The 18,009-nt window shown below is 45.9% G+C and overlaps 1 protein-coding gene across 7 annotated transcripts in view; it reads right to left on the bottom strand.

The window, feature by feature from the left end:
• Positions 1-4,960: 4,960 nt before the first annotated feature.
• STON2 (stonin 2) overlaps positions 4,961-18,009 on the bottom strand; it is an 85,492-nt gene continuing 72,443 nt past the window's right edge. For all 7 annotated transcript variants that reach the window (XM_075614616.1, XM_075614621.1, XM_075614620.1 and 4 more), the window contains 3 exons: positions 13,157-14,980; positions 11,241-11,443; positions 4,961-8,282 (listed from right to left, as the gene is read on the bottom strand). In XM_075614616.1, the coding sequence (XP_075470731.1) occupies positions 8,199-8,282; positions 11,241-11,443; positions 13,157-14,980 (2,111 nt within the window). In that variant the 3' untranslated portion in view covers positions 4,961-8,198. The remainder of the gene's footprint in view (positions 8,283-11,240; positions 11,444-13,156; positions 14,981-18,009) is intronic.

The following is an 18,009-nucleotide window of genomic DNA, read 5'->3' as shown; positions in this document are numbered from 1 at the left end:
GTGTGTGTGTGTACGTGTACATGTGTGTGTGTGTGTGTGTACGTGTCTACATGTACACTGTGTGTGTGTGTCTACGTGTACATGTGTGTGTGTGTCTACGTGTACGTGTGTGTGTGTCTACGTGCGTGTGTGTACGTGTGTGTGTGTGTGTGTGTGTGTGTGTGTGTAACGTGTGTGTCTACGTGTGTGTCTATGTGTGTGTGTGGTCTACGTGTGTGTGTTTGATGTATACGTGTGTTGTGTTTTTGTCTACGTGTGTGTGTTTGTGTATACGTGTGTGTGTGTGTATACGTGTGTGATGTGTCTACGTCTGTCTGTGTGTGTGTGTGTGTGTGTCTACGTGTGTGTGTGTGTGTCTGTGTCCCTGTGTGTCCTTTGGCCCGTGACTCCGCCTCAGGGAAGGGAGGGGGGGGGAGGTGGTGGGAAGGGGGGGGGGAGGTGGTGGGAAGGAGGGGGTGTGGGGGGGAAGGGGAGGTGTGGGGGGGAGGTGGTGGCGAAGGGGGGGGGAAGGGGAGGTGTGGGGGGAGGTGGTGGAAGGGGGGGGGGGTGGGGGGGAGGTGGTGGGAAGGGGGGGGAGGTGGTGGGGAGTTGGGAAGGGGGGGGGGAGGTGGGAAGGGGGGTGGAGGAGGTGGTGGGAGGTTGTAAGGGGGGAGTGAAGGGAGGTGAAGGGGGGGTGAAGGTGGGGGTGGAGGGAGGTGAAGGGTGGGGTGGAGGGAGGTGAAGGGTGGGGGTGGAGGGAGGTGAAGGGGGGTGGAGGGAGGTGAAGGGTGGGGGGTGGAGGGAGGTGAAGGGGGGGGTGGAGGGGAGGTGAAGGGTGGGGGTGGAGGGAGGTGAAGGGGGGGGGGGTGGAGGGGAGGTGAAGGGGGGGGTGGAGGGGAGGTGAGGGGGGGGGGTGGAGGGGAGGTGAAGGGGGGGGTGAGAGGTGAGGTGAAGGGGGGGTGGAGGGGAGGTGAAGGGGGGTGAAGGGGGGGTGGAGGGGAGGTGAAGGGGGGGTGGAGGGGAGGTGAAGGGGGGGGGGGTGAGGGAGCGTGAGGGGGGGTGGGGGGGGTGAAGGGAGGTGGGGGTGTGAAGGGGAGGATGGGTGTGGGTGGGTGAAGGGAGGTGGGGGGGGAGGTGAAGGGGAGGTGGGGGGGGGGTGGAGGGGAGGTGAAGGGGGGATGGAGGAGTGTGAGGGTGAAGGAGGATGGAGGGAGGAAGGGAAGTGGAGTGAGGGGAGGTGAGGGGTGGGTGAGGGAGTAGGTGAGGTGAAGGGGGGTGAGGGGAGCGTGAGGGGGGGTGTGCGGGAGGTGAAGGCCGCTCCCTCACCCGTCCGGCCCGCTCACTCATACGTCCGGCAGCTCCCTCACCCGTCCGTCCGCTCCCACGTGTATCTGAGGCGGGAGGCAGCTTGTTGTGGCCGCTCCCCGCTGTGTCCCGGGCGCTCGCCTCGCTCCGCTGACTGTAGCGGCGCCGGGGGGGGGGGGGTGGAGGGGAGGTGATTTGAAGGGGGGTGAGGGGGTGGGTGAAGGCCGCTCACTCACCCGTCGGCCGCTCCCACGTGGAACTGAGGCGGGAGGCAGCTTGTTGTTGCCGCTCCCCGCTGTGTCCCGGGCACTCGCTCCTCCGCTGACTGTAGCGGCGCGAGGGGGGGGGGGGCGGGGGTTGAAAGCGCGGGAGACACGGGGAGAGGAGGAGTTGCGCGCGGGTGTGGAGGCTGATTTCGGGGAGGAAGAGGCGGAGGGCTCCGGCGGGTATGTGAGCCCCCCCCCCCCGGGTTATACATGCTGCTAATGTACACCCCCCCTACTGTGTGTGCTGTGTGTCCCTGTGTGTGTCCCTGTGTGTGTCCCTGTGTGTGTGTGTCCCTGTGTGTGTGTGTGTGTGTGTGTCCCTGTGTGTGTGTGTCCCTGTGTGTGTGTGTCCCTGTGTGTGTGTTTGTGTCCCTGTGTGTCCTTTGGGCCGTCACTCCGCCTCAGGCCAATGAGAGGTGTGCGGGGGCGGCCCAATGGACCAATGAGATTTCCCCTAGGGACACCGGACATCCAGCAGGCAGGCTGGCATGCATGCATGCAGGCAGGCAGGCAGGCATACAGTGCTTTCACTAATATAGTATAAGATATACAAGTTAATTATTATTATTATTATTATTATTATTATTATTATTATTATAGCTGTCCTTCCATTTGTTGAGTGTGACTCTGTTCTGGTCTTTTTTGCCATTACTTTATATATTTACAAAACAAAGTTGTTTTATGTTCAGTGTCTATTCGTATACACATTTTGTTCCCATTGTTTTTGGTTCTTTCAAGCTGATCTACTTCCATGAAGTTTTGGATACAGACAACTTGATAATATCATACATACAGAGTGTTGCTATGTAAATATACTTGGGGCATTAGTTATATTATCTGTGCCATATATAATCTTTTGGATACGTGTTATTATATTACTTACTTCTTGCATCATTGGTGTTTGATATTGCTTTTTGTTTTTATTACGTTTTTTTCATTTTTTTCCCCCCATTTATTATTCCTTATTATTGTTTTTATAATTTAAGGTTACGTTGTTTAGTGTGTATTGTTCTAATTGAACATTTTCGCACTGTTGGGGTGCTGGGGGAGTACCCTCCTCTCGGCCGGTGGTCTCTTGGCCAATTATGATCACCTGGTCTTTCGTTGCTGGTGGTTTTCGTTGGTTCAGGTGTTTCTGCGGAGGCGGGGGGGGGGGGGGGAGTTCATGAGCACATTTATAGTGCGGTTTGTTCTCGGGTTAGTCACTCTTCGATAAAGCGCCTGGTGTGCGAAACGCGTAAGAGGACTACAGCATACTACGCCTATGTTGTTAATCAGCGGTGCGCATACTGGGGGGGCGGGAGAATTTGTAGGGGGGGCCCGGGCAGTTACAGAGGCCCCACGCTCTTCCCCACGGCATTTAAATTAAATGTTGGAAGAGGCGTGAGGCCTGTGTAGCTCACTTACCTGCTCTCTGAGGGTCTTCGGCGACGCGTCGCCATGGCAACGCGCATCAAATGGTGCCGCGAGGTGACGTGACATGACCCGCGACATCATTGGACACCGAGTCATTGGGAGGGGGGGGGGGGGGCGCAAACGCTGCGGCTCTTGGGCAGGGGGTGCAGCGCAAGAAGTTTGCGCCCCCCTGTTGTAGATGATTCCTTCCCAAGAATAAACCTACTAATTTTTTTTACCGGCAATTCAAATCTGGTTGGATGTTTTTGCTCACGAGCTGTGTTTTCTTTAGCCTGGTTGTTCAAGCTTTCCATCTGTACTGTAAACACACACACACACACACACACACACACACACACACACACACACACACACACACACACACACACACACACTGCAAATGCATACAGACATACATATACACTGCTCTGTAAATGCATACAGACATACATATACACTGCTCTGTAAATGCATGCAGATATATACTGCTTTGTAAATGCATACAGACATACATATACACTGCTCTGTAAATGCATTCAGACATACATATACACTGCTCTGTAAATGCATGCAGATATATACTGCTATGTAAATGCATACAGACATACATATACACTGCTCTGTAAATGCATTCAGACATACATATACACTGCTCTGTAAATGCATGCAGATATATACTGCTATGTAAATGCATACAGACATACATATACACTGCTCTGTAAATGCATTCAGACATACATATACACTGCTTTGTAAATGCATTCAGACATACATATACACTGCTCTGTAAATGCATTCAGACATACATATACACTGCTCTGTAAATGCATGCAGATAGATACTGCTCTGTAAATGCATACAGACATACATATACACTGCTCTGTAAATGCATTCAGACATACATATACACTGCTTTGTAAATGCATTCAGACATACATATACACTGCTCTGTAAATGCATTCAGACATACATATACACTGCTCTGTAAATGCATGCAGATATATACTGCTATGTAAATGCATACAGACATACATATACACTGCTCTGTAAATGCATTCAGACATACATATACACTGCTTTGTAAATGCATTCAGACATACATATACACTGCTCTGTAAATGCATTCAGACATACATATACACTGCTCTGTAAATGCATGCAGATAGATACTGCTCTGTAAATGCATACAGACATACATATACACTGCTCTGTAAATGCATTCAGACATACATATACACTGCTTTGTAAATGCATTCAGACATACATATACACTGCTCTGTAAATGCATTCAGACATACATATACACTGCTCTGTAAATGCATGCAGATAGATACTGCTCTGTAAATGCATACAGACATACATATACACTGCTCTGTAAATGCATGCAGATATATACTGGTCTGTAAATACATACATATACACTGCTCTGTAAATGCATGCAGACATACATATACACTGCTCTGTAAATGCATACAGACATACATATACACTGCTCTGTAAATGCATGCAGAGATAGACTGCTAATGCATACAGACATACATATACACTGCTCTGTAAATGCATACAGACATACATATACACTGCTCTGTAAATGCATGCAGATATATACTGCTCTGTAAATGCATACAGACATACATATACACTGCTCTGTAAATGCATGCAGATATATACTGCTCTGTAAATGCATACAGACATACATATACACTGCTCTGTAAATGCATGCAGATATATACTGCTCTGTAAATGCATACAGAGATATACTGCTCTGTAAATACATAGACATCCATATACACTGCTCTGCAATCGCATAGACATACTGCTCTGTAAATGCACATAGACATCCATATACACTGCTCTGTAAATGTATACAGATATATACTGCTCTGTTCTGTAAACGCACACACAGTATACACGGCTCTGTAAACGCACACACGTACACGCTTCCTTACATGTTCATTTCTATTATGTACAGGTTACTCATGATGTTGGAAGCACAAGAATCTCCGCACAGTGTGTTCATGTAATTTACAGCATCTTTATTTTACAGCATCTCCATGTTCCAACATACAGAGTATGGCACTTTCAGTAGTAACATCTTCCCCTAGGGAATTGATAAACAGGAAGCTTTACCCTTTGACTGCTGGAGGCCCTGGGACACAATGCATTGCAATAACAGATCCTATCATTAACTCCTCACTTGCCCGACAATGCAATGTAATTAGCAGCAGCTCCCAAATCCGATGGAACAGGTGATGCTGCCCTGATTCTTCCATACTCCCATCCTTAGAAAACAAGGGGGGGTATATATGCAAGACTGAGACAAAAACCAGCACCCACATTATCACAGGAAGAAGGCCTTTACTCCACTGAATTTGTTTCTGTGACAACTCTGGTGTCATTTTTTTTGCATCAGTTTTAAAAGCCCTGAGACTTGATACTGTGTACTTCTATCTGGTCATTTTAATGAGGTCACAAAAGGCACTTCTAATGTGCATCTCTAAACTCCAGCACATCGATTTTCTTGTGTAGGTGTTTATTTGGGGAATACTTTTGAAAGCCAAAGCTGTGTTAGAGGCAATCCAAGCTGTACTTAAAAAAAATCCTTTTTCTGTTTTGTTTTAGATATATGCAGCCTTTGATTACCTTTATTTACAACTAATTACCGAAGCTGCCAATTGATTAGTTCTCCCGTCATCGAGCAGCAACATACAGCTTCCCATGGTTCACTAAATTAATTTTATTTATAAAATGTTTTACCAGGAAGTAATACATTGAGAGTTACCTCTCGTCTTCAAGTATGTCCTGGGCTGCCTTTCAGTTTCAATCAATCCTTCAGTCAGTGTAACTCAGCAGCTACAATGTATTCTTATATTACTAAGGTAACATTATCTATTATCACAGTTTGCAGCTCAAACTGCTGGGAATATTGGCAGCAAATGATCAAACAGGAAAGTGTTGCAAATATCTTGCACTGCTGGGGAGGTGGGCTAAAACCTGCTATAGAAATCACAGGATGCTCAGTATATTAAAACTCATTAAAAATGGCATTGAGTTGAATTTTAAAAAAAATGCAGTAAGTATGATCTAATACTTAAAAACTGATTTATTAAAAAAAAAAACACATGTAGGATATTGCACAGATTGCTCCTTTAAGGGAGGATTTTCTTGATACACACAAGATATTGGGACATGCCGTTTCACTATACGGTAGATTTCCATCACTAGATAGCTATTAACCCTCCCGGTCTGTACCTGCATTAAACTCGTCTCTGTAGGGCCCTTATTCAACATGCTATGGAACTGCTTCCCAGTGCTGGGGAATATATCAGTTCCACTCAAATGAATGGCACTTCTCCAACAAGGGAAAGCTGCTTCACAGCACAGCCTAAGAAACCTGAGTGAAATGTCTCAAGCTTGAAAAAAACGGGATTCTTCCATGTGACGCAGGCACTATGGGGCGCAGAATACGTTCTGGACACTACGCATGGTGCTGGTGCTAATACAGTATGACTGATCCAGAGGCGTTCAGAATATAATTCAGACCAGGCAGGAGGTTCCTTGGGACTTGGAGTCAGCTGCTAACCCACCTCCATCAGCAAAGGTGATAACGGTTACAACATGTAAGCCTGTTATAAAACATGTTATTACAAACACACACACAAAAACATCAGGATAGTGCAAAATCTTCGGAGAAATGTACAGAAAAGGAGGGATATTAATACAGTTTATTACCAGATAAAAGACACGCAGAGCCTGACTCAGGGGCCGTGTGCTCAGCTAACCTGTATAACCCTTTCACTGCTGAAAGCTCTGGACGGCACAGCAATGCCAGGACGTGCTGGTAACACTAGTCCCCCCCATGAGTGGGCACAGGACATGTTTTGGCTGAACTGCTAACCAGCGGGACAGCGCTGGGGAGTTTGCAGAACTGTAGTGATACTCCGTAATTATGTACATTGAAAACATTCGATTGTAAACTCTTCCAGACAAGGATTCATTCCATGTGCAGTACTAGATAAGATGCTCGCTACTTTGTGTTGCTTTTGCAGAGATTCTCCTGGCAGAGAAGGGGCCAGGTGGTGGTTAGTGCGATCAGAGATGAGATGCTGTAGCCCTTTTCTTAGAGGGCCCTTTTAGGCAACTCTATCTGTAAATAAGCCCCCCATTCCCCACCTTCCCTTAGACTAGTAAACCCCTTAGTATTTGAGGGATGAAAGAGTTAATTGTACTGATAGTACACAGTGAGCTACCACTGAACGAAACCATACTGAAACCAACACCCACCACCTTAACAACACCCCCCACATGACCTGCTCTGTAAGGAATCTGTAGTCCTTTTAAATAAATGAGAGGTAATGGGGAGAAGTGCAATATCCGAGCCACCTGAACACAAAGAAGGAGCTTATTCTTTAAACAACCCCATATTCTTAAAAAGCCCCCACAAATGGTAATTTAAAAAGTAGTGACACCATCACACTTTGAGCACTGCTTCTGTCAAACCAAGAAGGTCATTGGATACTCTAGTCACTCTCTTTTTTGGATAACTATATCAATTTAAGCACATACTGTAGGTAGCACCCGTTGCCAACTCAGACAATTTAGGCACCTTCACTATTTCATTGCACAATATTGGTGAGCGTTGTGTTCTGTGTGTGACTCTTTCAAACCATCATGGAACAACCACTGCACTCTGGATTCAACGGAACATTCCCACATTCTCCTAGCTTGCTGCTGGGAGTCAGTGCAGACATCTGTCACTGAACAATACCCAAGGTCCTAGGTTAGTGTGCAATAAGGTTCTCTCTGTGTATCCAGGGTTTCTTCTCACCCAATCTATCTCTCATTACTTCCAGAATTCCCTGCAGTCTCCCAGCTCCCTCTACCCCATTCGATCTGTTTAATGACCTGCTCAAAGTATCTCCTGCTATTATTAGGGGGACGAAGGGGAGTTAAACCAAATAGTTTCAATGTTGCTACAAGGCCAAAATTCACTTAGTAATGGGTTAATATCACCCACAGCCATTACCTAATGGTCACCCAACATATTGTTCCAGTGGAGGGATGACACCTGCCCTGCACACTGAACGTGTAACCTCCTATGAAGTTGGGCGGTACTGTAGGTGCAAACTTCGTGTAGAGCTCCAGTTTGAGAAGTAGACCGGTCAGGTTAACCCCATCTGTGTTTATCCTCCTGGTACATCTGATACAGGAAGGGTCTCAGTGTATATCCTGATGTCCAGACCAGGGATGATACTACTGGGCAGTGCATTCACGAGGATTATCCTCATCTTCTCCATCCACATCCTGATTTAGGGTTTTCTTCTGCTCTATTTCCACCTGGAGACAAGAGGAAGAAGCATCAGGGGCAAGTGGTCAGAGTGCCTACAAATAAGTACTCTAGTTCTCTAGTACAGGGGTGCGCAAACTTGACGGGAGATTTTGCTGGGGGGCACGGGCCGTTGCAGAGGTCCCGCGCTCTTCCCCACGGCATTTAAACTAAATGCCGGGGGATCGCGTGAGGCCCTTGCAACACTTTACTTACCCAGATTCAGCCGCTCGGTGACGCGTCGCCATGGCAATGCAGGGTCAAATGGCAACTTCGCATAACGCCACCAATGCCGGAGAAAAGGTAAGGGGGGGTAGGGGAGGGCACTCCAGTCCAAAAGCCTGCTTTATCAATACATCACATTACATAGTGTTTGACATCATCTGATGGCTGAAGGCCAAGACTGTGAGCCCATCTTTCCTACATAATGTTGTGTGTTGGTAAATACAGGAATGCGTGATGTTTGGGATTTAGTGGTAAAGGGATGTTGGGACAGAGATTATTCGATTCTATGGGGGTGTCCGAGCTGCAAAAAGGACAGCACCAGATTCATCAATGGAAAAACACCAAATGCTTTCAATGGGATTCCTTTCTGATACATCCGGTGCTATTTTTGCACTGGTTTTGCACCAGATTTGTAGCTGGTTGACTCAAGTAAATAACCACCTAGATGAGTAACAATGCTGCAGTGATTTCAATGATGCTCAGTTACAAGTATTTGGTTCAAAAGCCCAGATTCACTATACGATGCTAAGCGATAGCATTCCTTTGAATGAGCGTAAAGTTGTGCTAAAGCTTAGCCCCCTTCTGTGGATCTGAGGCCAAAATGTATAATGACGTACGTATCGTAGAAAAGATTATTTTACATATATATTTCTCTGCCCTTGGAAACGGCCAGGGGATGTGTTTAGAATAAAAGGAAGCATGAAAAAAAAAACATTCTCTAAATAGGAGAAGGGTTTAATGAACCCGATGTCACCAGTGTCCAGGGAAAACAGATGGTTCTGCTCAAATTCTGGGGGGAAATGTAACCGTGGCAGAAAAGAAGAGATTGCAGACTTCAATAATAGTTCATAGCAACCGCGAAAAGTTACCATGCCCTCCTCTGCCAGAGGGGTCGTGAAAGGGTTAAGAATAACCTTTACGAAACCATGTCGTGTTTCAGCTCTGGGGAAGTGAAAGCTGCCTCGAGCTCTGCTTTGAACCTACAGAAATATCCGTGAGATGGCGGAGTCACGCGCTGCAGAGGCGGAACATCACCTCTGAAAATGTAGGGTTACTTTAATTAAATATGCTTATACGCAGGTGCTCAGTACACAGAGGCTGGACTATGAAGAACATATGGGGGCATATTTATTAGGCAGTGCCACTGCTAAACCATAAGGTACCTTACAGCCCAGTAACTACAATGCACGGGAAGATGCATTATGGCGTAGCACCACTTAGCGAAGGTAGCCCGTGATTTATGTTGCAGTGCCAAAACAATTAGCTCACTGCCTTTACTCACTTTCTCATTTCCATCCATATCTCACACTTTGTGAAATCCTCCAGTAGTTCTATATTTTATTTAAAGCAGCAGTCCAAACTGACGGTTTTTTTTTTTTTTAATTGTTATTTTATTTCCCCTTTAATATGTGCATCAACACAATACACACAATGATAAGTAATTAGCTAAATTGCCGATCGATCCGTTCTCCTGCGATCGGTCGGCGAACATTTGGCTTGCGGGTTTACTAAATGGCTGCCCGTGCAGCAGAAGAGGACCAAAGATGCAAAGTTTTGTGAGGAAGATCATGTGACAAGGCAGTCACTAGATACAATTGATGCACTGTTCAGAAGAGGGAGTGGATGTGACTTTGTAAACGGTTGCTATAGAAACAAAATGCTTGTTACATTATAATACATTCAAAATGTAATTCAGAGTTGTTTAAAAAATGCTACAAGTATTTTCTCATAGAACAGAACTCATTTATTTTAAAAAACACACATGTAGGATATTGCATGGTCTGCAGCTTTAATACCAACATCATTGCTTTGTAACTAAATTAGCCTGATCACTGTATCACTGGAATCATTGCAGAGTTCTTTCCCCAGGTAGGCGTGAAAGACACAGAGAGATATGGAGACCTTGTCATGTGTTTGGCTGTGTGATAATAGCCAGCCCTCCAGTGTTTATATTCATAATACCATTGTTTATTTCGATTATATGGGCCCAGATCCACAAAACAGTGCTAAGCTTGAATGCAAGTAGAGGCGTGCACCCTTCAGTCAGACGGAAAACTGCAATAACTCCCAATGACCACAAGAGGGAGCACAAGCTTTTCATGTAACTAACTACACCAGCCCACCCAGTAGGTTTGTTGGTCTACTCAAGTGCCTGCAAAACTGGGACAGTGAGACGTACAATGCAACCACAACCAGTCTTATCAAAGTCAACAATCCTATGGAAAGCTACTGTATGTAAGGTCTTCCCTTGATAAATCAGGTGCAGTGCTTTGCAGCTGGGAGACTTACTCACACAACCCTCTCTTATATCTAAATCAGCAATTTATTCAGTGTTCTCCTCTTACACACACCGGCTGCACCCCGACTTTATTAGGGTGACAATATCAAAAGTCATATATTGAATAGTACAAAATTGTACATATTGGGTATATTTAAGGGTACATTCACACTGGCCCCATACTGACGTAATGTCACTGTTCTGTTTGACTGATGCCTAGTCTAAATAAAATCAGGTAAGTCAACAGAATGGTCGTGTCCCAGTCCTGGCTTTATATTTCTGCTGCCTGGTCTTAGTAACTTTGGTATAAAGAACTAAAGAAAGACGGGACTGGAGTATTATCACACAGTGACCTGGAGTTAGGGGCAGTGTGCAGCGGGGGGTCCATAACCAAGATATCTGGTGCCGTATGTTGAGACTCCATACTGCTCCCCCTCGGTCTCCTGGTTGGGTTCTTGGAACATACCTTGTAGTAGTAATGGGCAGAGTAATTCACCCACTTCTTGACGTCGGTTTTCCCCTCCATGGAGATGGAGCGCACGGCCGCCTTCGATGCAGAGGGTGACGGCATGTCGAATTCCACCTCCACGTAGCGGGCAAAACTCGGGGGGACCTCCCGATCTGATCCCAGCTCCAGGTGACAGAAGAAGCAATGAGGGTGACCCCAACCTGTGCAATGGAGGAGGGGACACAGGGGGCAAGTTCAGTCTGCTAATGTCTACATCAGGGGTGGCCAGCTCCAGTCCTCAAGGGCCACCACCTGGTCTGGTTTTCAGGATATCCCTGCTTCAGCAGAGGTGGCTCAATCAGTGACTGAGCCACCTGTGCTGAAGCAGGGATATCCTGAAAACCAGACCAGGTGGTGGCCCTTGAGGACTGGAGCTGGCCACCCATAGTCTACAATATTATACATGCGCTACGTACAGACCATATTAATACCCAGCACAGGTGCCCCGAACAGTGAATATGGGAGAGCAGAAGAGTATAAACCTACATTTCCACTAATTATTTTGTTTACAGCTCACTGCTCCACTGTCATTAAAATAAACAATATATTTCGGTTGAAACTTTCCTTTTCTGTTTCAGAGTATGAATATTGTCCACGGTGTTATACAATGAGATTGAAACAGCTCTACCCCAATTTGTAACAAGTTTAGACATTAACAACTTGAGTCTCGGCACGTAACTTTGTGAGCTCTCCGGTGCTGTAATGCACACAATGGGGTCGCTATGTACAAACATACTAATGCACAGCACCAAAACAACAGATTTTATCCCGCGCCTGGGCAAGATGTAATAAGCGAGATGAACGTCTCCTTCCATTTCATGCAGATCCTTATCTGAGGGGTTTGCACCAAGTCCAGGGAATCTTGACAAATGTCAAATGCCAAAAAATGGCACAACCAGAGTTTCGTTATAATCTGTGAGACTAATCCTGTAACCACTCCGCCAAACTACAAGGTAACACACGGGGCACCGGTGGGGAACAGGACCTTGATACATTGATGCTTAGAGACTCATGTTTTCCAAGGCTTCTCTCTAAGGGGCTTATCAATGTAAGTCAATGGGCAATTTCATCCGAAAAACCCCAGATCGGTCGCTAAATTTCTTTTACTGCAAAAACGTGATAGGTGCCCCTTTATATACAGCCCCCAATGTATCGGACACCCCGTCCAACTGCTAAAACTGACTCGCAGAATGTTCCATTCTACACAATTCATAAGGGGAGATTATGTGCATCTTACCAGACTATAGGGGGTCTCATATATATGTCTCCTGAAAATCACAGTGCCTCAGCTTTATGTTACCCTCCTTCGTTCACAAATCCTCCTACGCTAAAAGAGGTAAGTGACACTAAGCGCGGATGGCCCTTAGCAGTGGCAGAACCAACCCCTTACCACATACAAACTGTTTGATCTCCATTAATATACAGAATGGGTACAATATGGGCAGCAGCAGTGCCAGCTTCTCCTATGCTTTGCCAAGTCCTCTATTTATAAACGGAGCTGTGCATACCTTCAGATTTACATCACTCTCTCTATACAGTTACAACATGCTCTGCATTTAATACAAATATTGGTAACTACTATACATATACACAGTAATACATGTATGTATGTATGTACAGTATGTATGTATGCAGAACAGTGTATCTGTCTACAGTACATAGAGATCATTCAGAAACGTATATATGTAAATTGTACTGCATGTACAGCTATGCATAACGTTCCATGCCTACCAACATGTATATGTATACACACACACAGCTTTAAAATATGCTCATTGTTCTGTAGATGTACATTGCTCTATATAAGTACATATGTTCTGCATATGATATAATACAGACAAAGGATGTGTGGTTCACTGTGATATGCCGTTTACCTGAGTTCTTATCGGGCAGCCTGTTAATCCTCCATACAATGGCATTGAAGGCGTGTTCATATTTGGCGGTACCCAGTGTGACCCTCATGGCTGGTTCTGACCCGGACAGGCTGGGGGATCCAAAGCTGGCTTCCCTGTTAACTTTTGCCTTTAGTGACCTCTCCCCCAGCACACTGTCCCTTCGGAAATAGTTCACCCACTCAGCAGGCACTGGGTGTCTAATGGTGACGTTTTCACATGGCACCTGGGCCAGGCTGTCCCGGTTGGAGGAGAAGCCTGTTGACATCACCAACCAACTCTGTAGCTCAACCTCAGCTCCTCGGACACAAGCTGCTGTCCTGAGGGTGAAGGGTAAAGTCTTCTCAGCAAACACCGTCCTAAACCTCATGAGCTCGAACCTGCAGGCGTCAGGTGGGGTGAAGACCACCATCCTGGAACTGTGGAACATATCTTCATCCACAGATGCATGGAACTGGCATTCATGGAGACTCACCCACTTGGTGGTGGTGGTTGGCATGATATCACATCTGGAGACTACTTCATTCCCTTTAATAAGGACATCGTTAAGGCCTAGCGTGCAGTCGGCCATCCCTGAGATGAAGCTGAGAACATGGACATGCGTGACCACGGAGTGATGGAGGAGCCTGTTGTCTCCCCCAGCCAGAATTCCATGAAATTCGTCCTTCACGTCCACGGTGATCTCCTCCTCCACATAATTTAAGTGCACAGTGCTCAGATCCACAGTGGCCGGTAGGTTAAACAAAGCATCTTGAATGGCACTGATGAAGCTTATGAAGTCTTCATAGTCTGTCACCCCCAGCTTGACTACCTGCTCCTTTTCTGCTGCATGCGTCACCAAGGGCATCGGCTGATACTTCCGTTTTTCCCTATATATAATACGGTCAATCCGAACAGTATGGATCCTCCCATTCTCATCATAGTTCTGGAGTTTGGGCTCTGAGATCTCGTGGTTGATCTCCAGTTTGAATTCCCTGAAGGGCTTTTCCAGACCCTTTTCATAGAAGAGCTGCAGGAATACAGCCTCTGTCAGTTTCACATAGATGGGTCCCCAGTGTCTGGAGGACATGATGTTCTTCTTCTCTGGGATTCTTAGCATCATTGCCCAGCCATCCTTTGGCTGAGGTTTGGCAAAGTTTAAACAAGGGCCGATGGGCTCATCTAATTTCAGTGGGTCGTCTGGCAACGTTGGGCTATCTGGGGAATCGGGGTCTCCAATTTGAATTTGTTTTAGATGTTCTACAGCATTAGCTTGTAAAGCCTTTTTCCGATAGTCTTCAAACTGGTCAGTGTCGAGTTCTTTGGCGAGGATAAAGGTGGAGTCTCTTTGACATGAGTCTGTGCTGCTGGATACAGAAGAGCGCTGGGAACATCTCTCCTGCTCCTCAAAGAAAGAGCTGAATGGATTGATTGGGGAGGGTTGAACATCCTTCAAGGTTTCATCCAGGAATGGATTGGGGGCTTTTGTGGGTGTGGAATTTAATGAGAGCTGCCTATGCAATGAGGTAAAATCAAGTCTCTGAGCTCTGGAGTGGTCAACCAGTGAGCTCTTGGGGCGCTCCCTTTTTTTTAAGGCTCCAATAGAATTAAAGTTAGCATCCGGCACCAAAGGAGATTTCAGGTTCTCTGGTGGCTTCCTGGGTGAGTCTTTCGGTGAAGGTGCGCCAGCGTCATCCTCAAAGGTGACCCAGCTGGGGAACCGAGATCTCACAGCTGTCATCGGTTCACCATTTTCTATGCTGCTGTCGACCAGCCAGTTGACGGATTCCATATCTACCTTCTCATCTTCTTGGAAAGAGGCGTTGTCTGTAGATGCAAAAAGAGAAGCGCGTGTTACATTACTGTCACGTTATTGATACACTAGTGTCATTTTATACAGTGTAAGAATTCAATGTAAAATACAGGGAGCAGTTCATATGATACAAGGATATAAGTATCTGGCTGAAAACACCAACAGGAAGGAAGAGTACAATTTTCTGGGCGCCAAAGTGTGTCCAATGTTCTTGTGTACATTTAAACACTATATTCAAAGTGGAGGCACTTTACTTCAAAGCAACACTGACCCCTCATCAAGTGAAGCATCTCTCTCTTTGCTAAAGCCATACAGGTAATCCAGCCCCATCGTCACCACCACACATTGAAGTGGAAAGAGACCTATTTTAGTACAGTCCCAAGTGATACAAGGGATATATATATATATATATATATATATATATATATATATATACCCTGAATTTAATTTTGTTGAAAATCCAGTGGCACACATTTGTACACATTTGTTCCTCTGTAATTACTACCTGCACAAATCCTTCTGTAGGGTGTGGAGGAATGATGGATAAGGGATGTGGCCAATTATGGACAAACAGCTCCCCCCCCCCATTACATGACGGTATGGTGCAAAGGGAGTGTGATAGCCCTGAGAGCCCTTATTATACTGGCAGGGAGTGGAAGGCGACAGGGTAATACTTTTGGAGATTCATTTATAAGTGTTTTGAGTCTGTTTTCTACGGAGAAAACAAACTCTGTACTGGCTTCTTCTGCAACATGTTAATTAGCAGGGAACAAGAGAACTAAGAGAACTTTAACAAGAGAGAAAGAATGAATATGTATATATATATATACAGTGGTTGACAAATCACCAAAAAATCTACTCGCCACACAAAAAAATCTACTCGCCACCTAGTACCAAACGTGTGCTGCTTGGGTCAATATTTACTCGCCCGGGGGTTAAATCCACTCGCCCGGGGCGAGCAAATGTATAGGTTTGTCGAACACTGTATATATATATATATATAGGTATCAGTACCGTGTTAGCCGAGCTTCAATAATCAAAAAATAAATACAGGTATACCCCGGTTTAAGGACACTCACTTTAAGTACACTCGCGAGTAAGGACATATCGTCCAATAAGCAAATGGCAGCTCGCGCATGCGCCTGTCAGCACGTCCTGAACAGCAATACCGGCTCACTACCTGTCCCGAAGCTGTGCGCAAGTGGGGAGACTATAGAGCCTGTTACACATGTGTTATTTACATCAGTTATGCACGTATATGATGATTGCAGTACAGTACATGCATCGATAAGTGGGAAAAAGTAGTGCTTCACTTTAAGTACATTTTCGCTTTACATACATGCTCCGGTCCCATTGCGTACGTTAATGCGGGGTATGTATGTATATATGCGTACGTTAATGCGGGGTATGTATGTATATATGCGTACGTTAATGCGGGGTATGTATGTATATATGCGTACGTTAATGCGGGGTATGTATGTATATATGCGTACGTTAATGCGGGGTATGCCTGTAGATGATACCAGGTATCATCTATTTATTTATTTTTTGATTTTATATATATATATATATATATATATATATAGCAGCAATGCATCGCAAGTCCGTCTGCTCAGAGAGATAAAGCAGGGGCCAACAGGTCAGGTTTTAAGGATATTCCTGCTTCAGCACAGGTGGCTCAATCAGTGGCTCAGGACTTTAGTTAAGAACCCCTGGGTTAATGGAAAGGTCTTCTTTAATAGGACAGTATACTGTAGGTCCAACTTCCCCTTGCTTGGGATGATTTGAGCCCCATTCATTTGAATGAGAAGACGCCTTCACTGCCTGCTCAATTGATCCTGTAATCTCCGCTTCTGGGGAAATGTGGACATTACGTAAACATGACAATATTCTGCCCTGTGATAATCAGCTCTCCCACCGGGCAGATTCCCAGAGCCTTCCAGCCTGAACAGCAGGGGCCGCGACCTCTCCCAGCACAGGAAGGCAGATTCAGGAAGGGTTTGTGACAGGGGCCGGGGTGCGTGCTGTGATAACATACTCTCTGGCTATTCAGCTGTGCTATTGACAGACAGAAGGTTAGGACAGGAAGGAGCATCAGGGGCAGATTTCGATGTCACTATGGGTTGTATTCCAACCTTCTAAGGGTCTTAACCCTTTCACTGTCCGCATTACATGGAAAACCACCCACCCTTAGAGAAATCCTAAATGGGGGGTTTCATGTATCAACGTCTCACGGCTACAAAACTGGGACAAAAACAACTCCATATTTACCAAAGAATAGGTTCCCATAGGATAAAATGGGATTTATTTGATAAATACAGAGCAGTCTATTTGTTCCAGTATTGCAGCGCTTTGGATACTCAATTAGATTGTAAGCTCTTCGGAGCAGGAACTCCTTTTCCTAAGTGTTACGTTTATGTCTGAAGCACTTATTCCCATTACGTGTTATTTGTATTATTTGTTATTTATATGATTGTCACGTGTATTACAGCTGTGAAACGCTATGTACATGAATGGCGCTATATAAATAAAGACACACACACAATACAACCTCCATAATCTGCAGGGGTCTGGGCTGCATCTGATGGGATTAGATACACATATTTATTCAGGGCCATTTTTACCAAGAAGTTCTACTCCATAAGGCGTCGGATATAGTAGGCGCTTGAGCGATCCGTGGACTTTGGGATTTGTATGACGTGCGCGACGGGGTGGCATGGTGGAGGCGTGGCGATGGTGACATCATGTGAGCGGTTCGCCCACATTGGCTGAACCGCTCACGTGACCCGGTCTTCGGCGCGACAAAGGAAAAAAAAACGCAGTCACACCGTCACGCTTCATCGTGCACGGTCATGCGCTCTACGGCCTGCCTCATAGAGGTGCGGCCTGTTGTTCGCGCCACGTTGTTGCCCACAGTATGGACACAGCCTAAGAGACCCCCCATGATGGGAGACCTTACAGCCCATTCACTTCAAGGGAGAGAAAGGGACGTATTCACTAAGCCACGCATATGGCGCCGCCCTGCGTAGCAAATGTGATCCTT

The sequence above is a fragment of the Ascaphus truei genome, chromosome 9 (genome assembly GCF_040206685.1).
Source record: "Ascaphus truei isolate aAscTru1 chromosome 9, aAscTru1.hap1, whole genome shotgun sequence".
NCBI lineage: Eukaryota > Metazoa > Chordata > Amphibia > Anura > Ascaphidae > Ascaphus > Ascaphus truei.
Note: the sequence above shows the minus strand (reverse complement) of the source record. Positions and strands in the feature narration are given on the sequence as shown.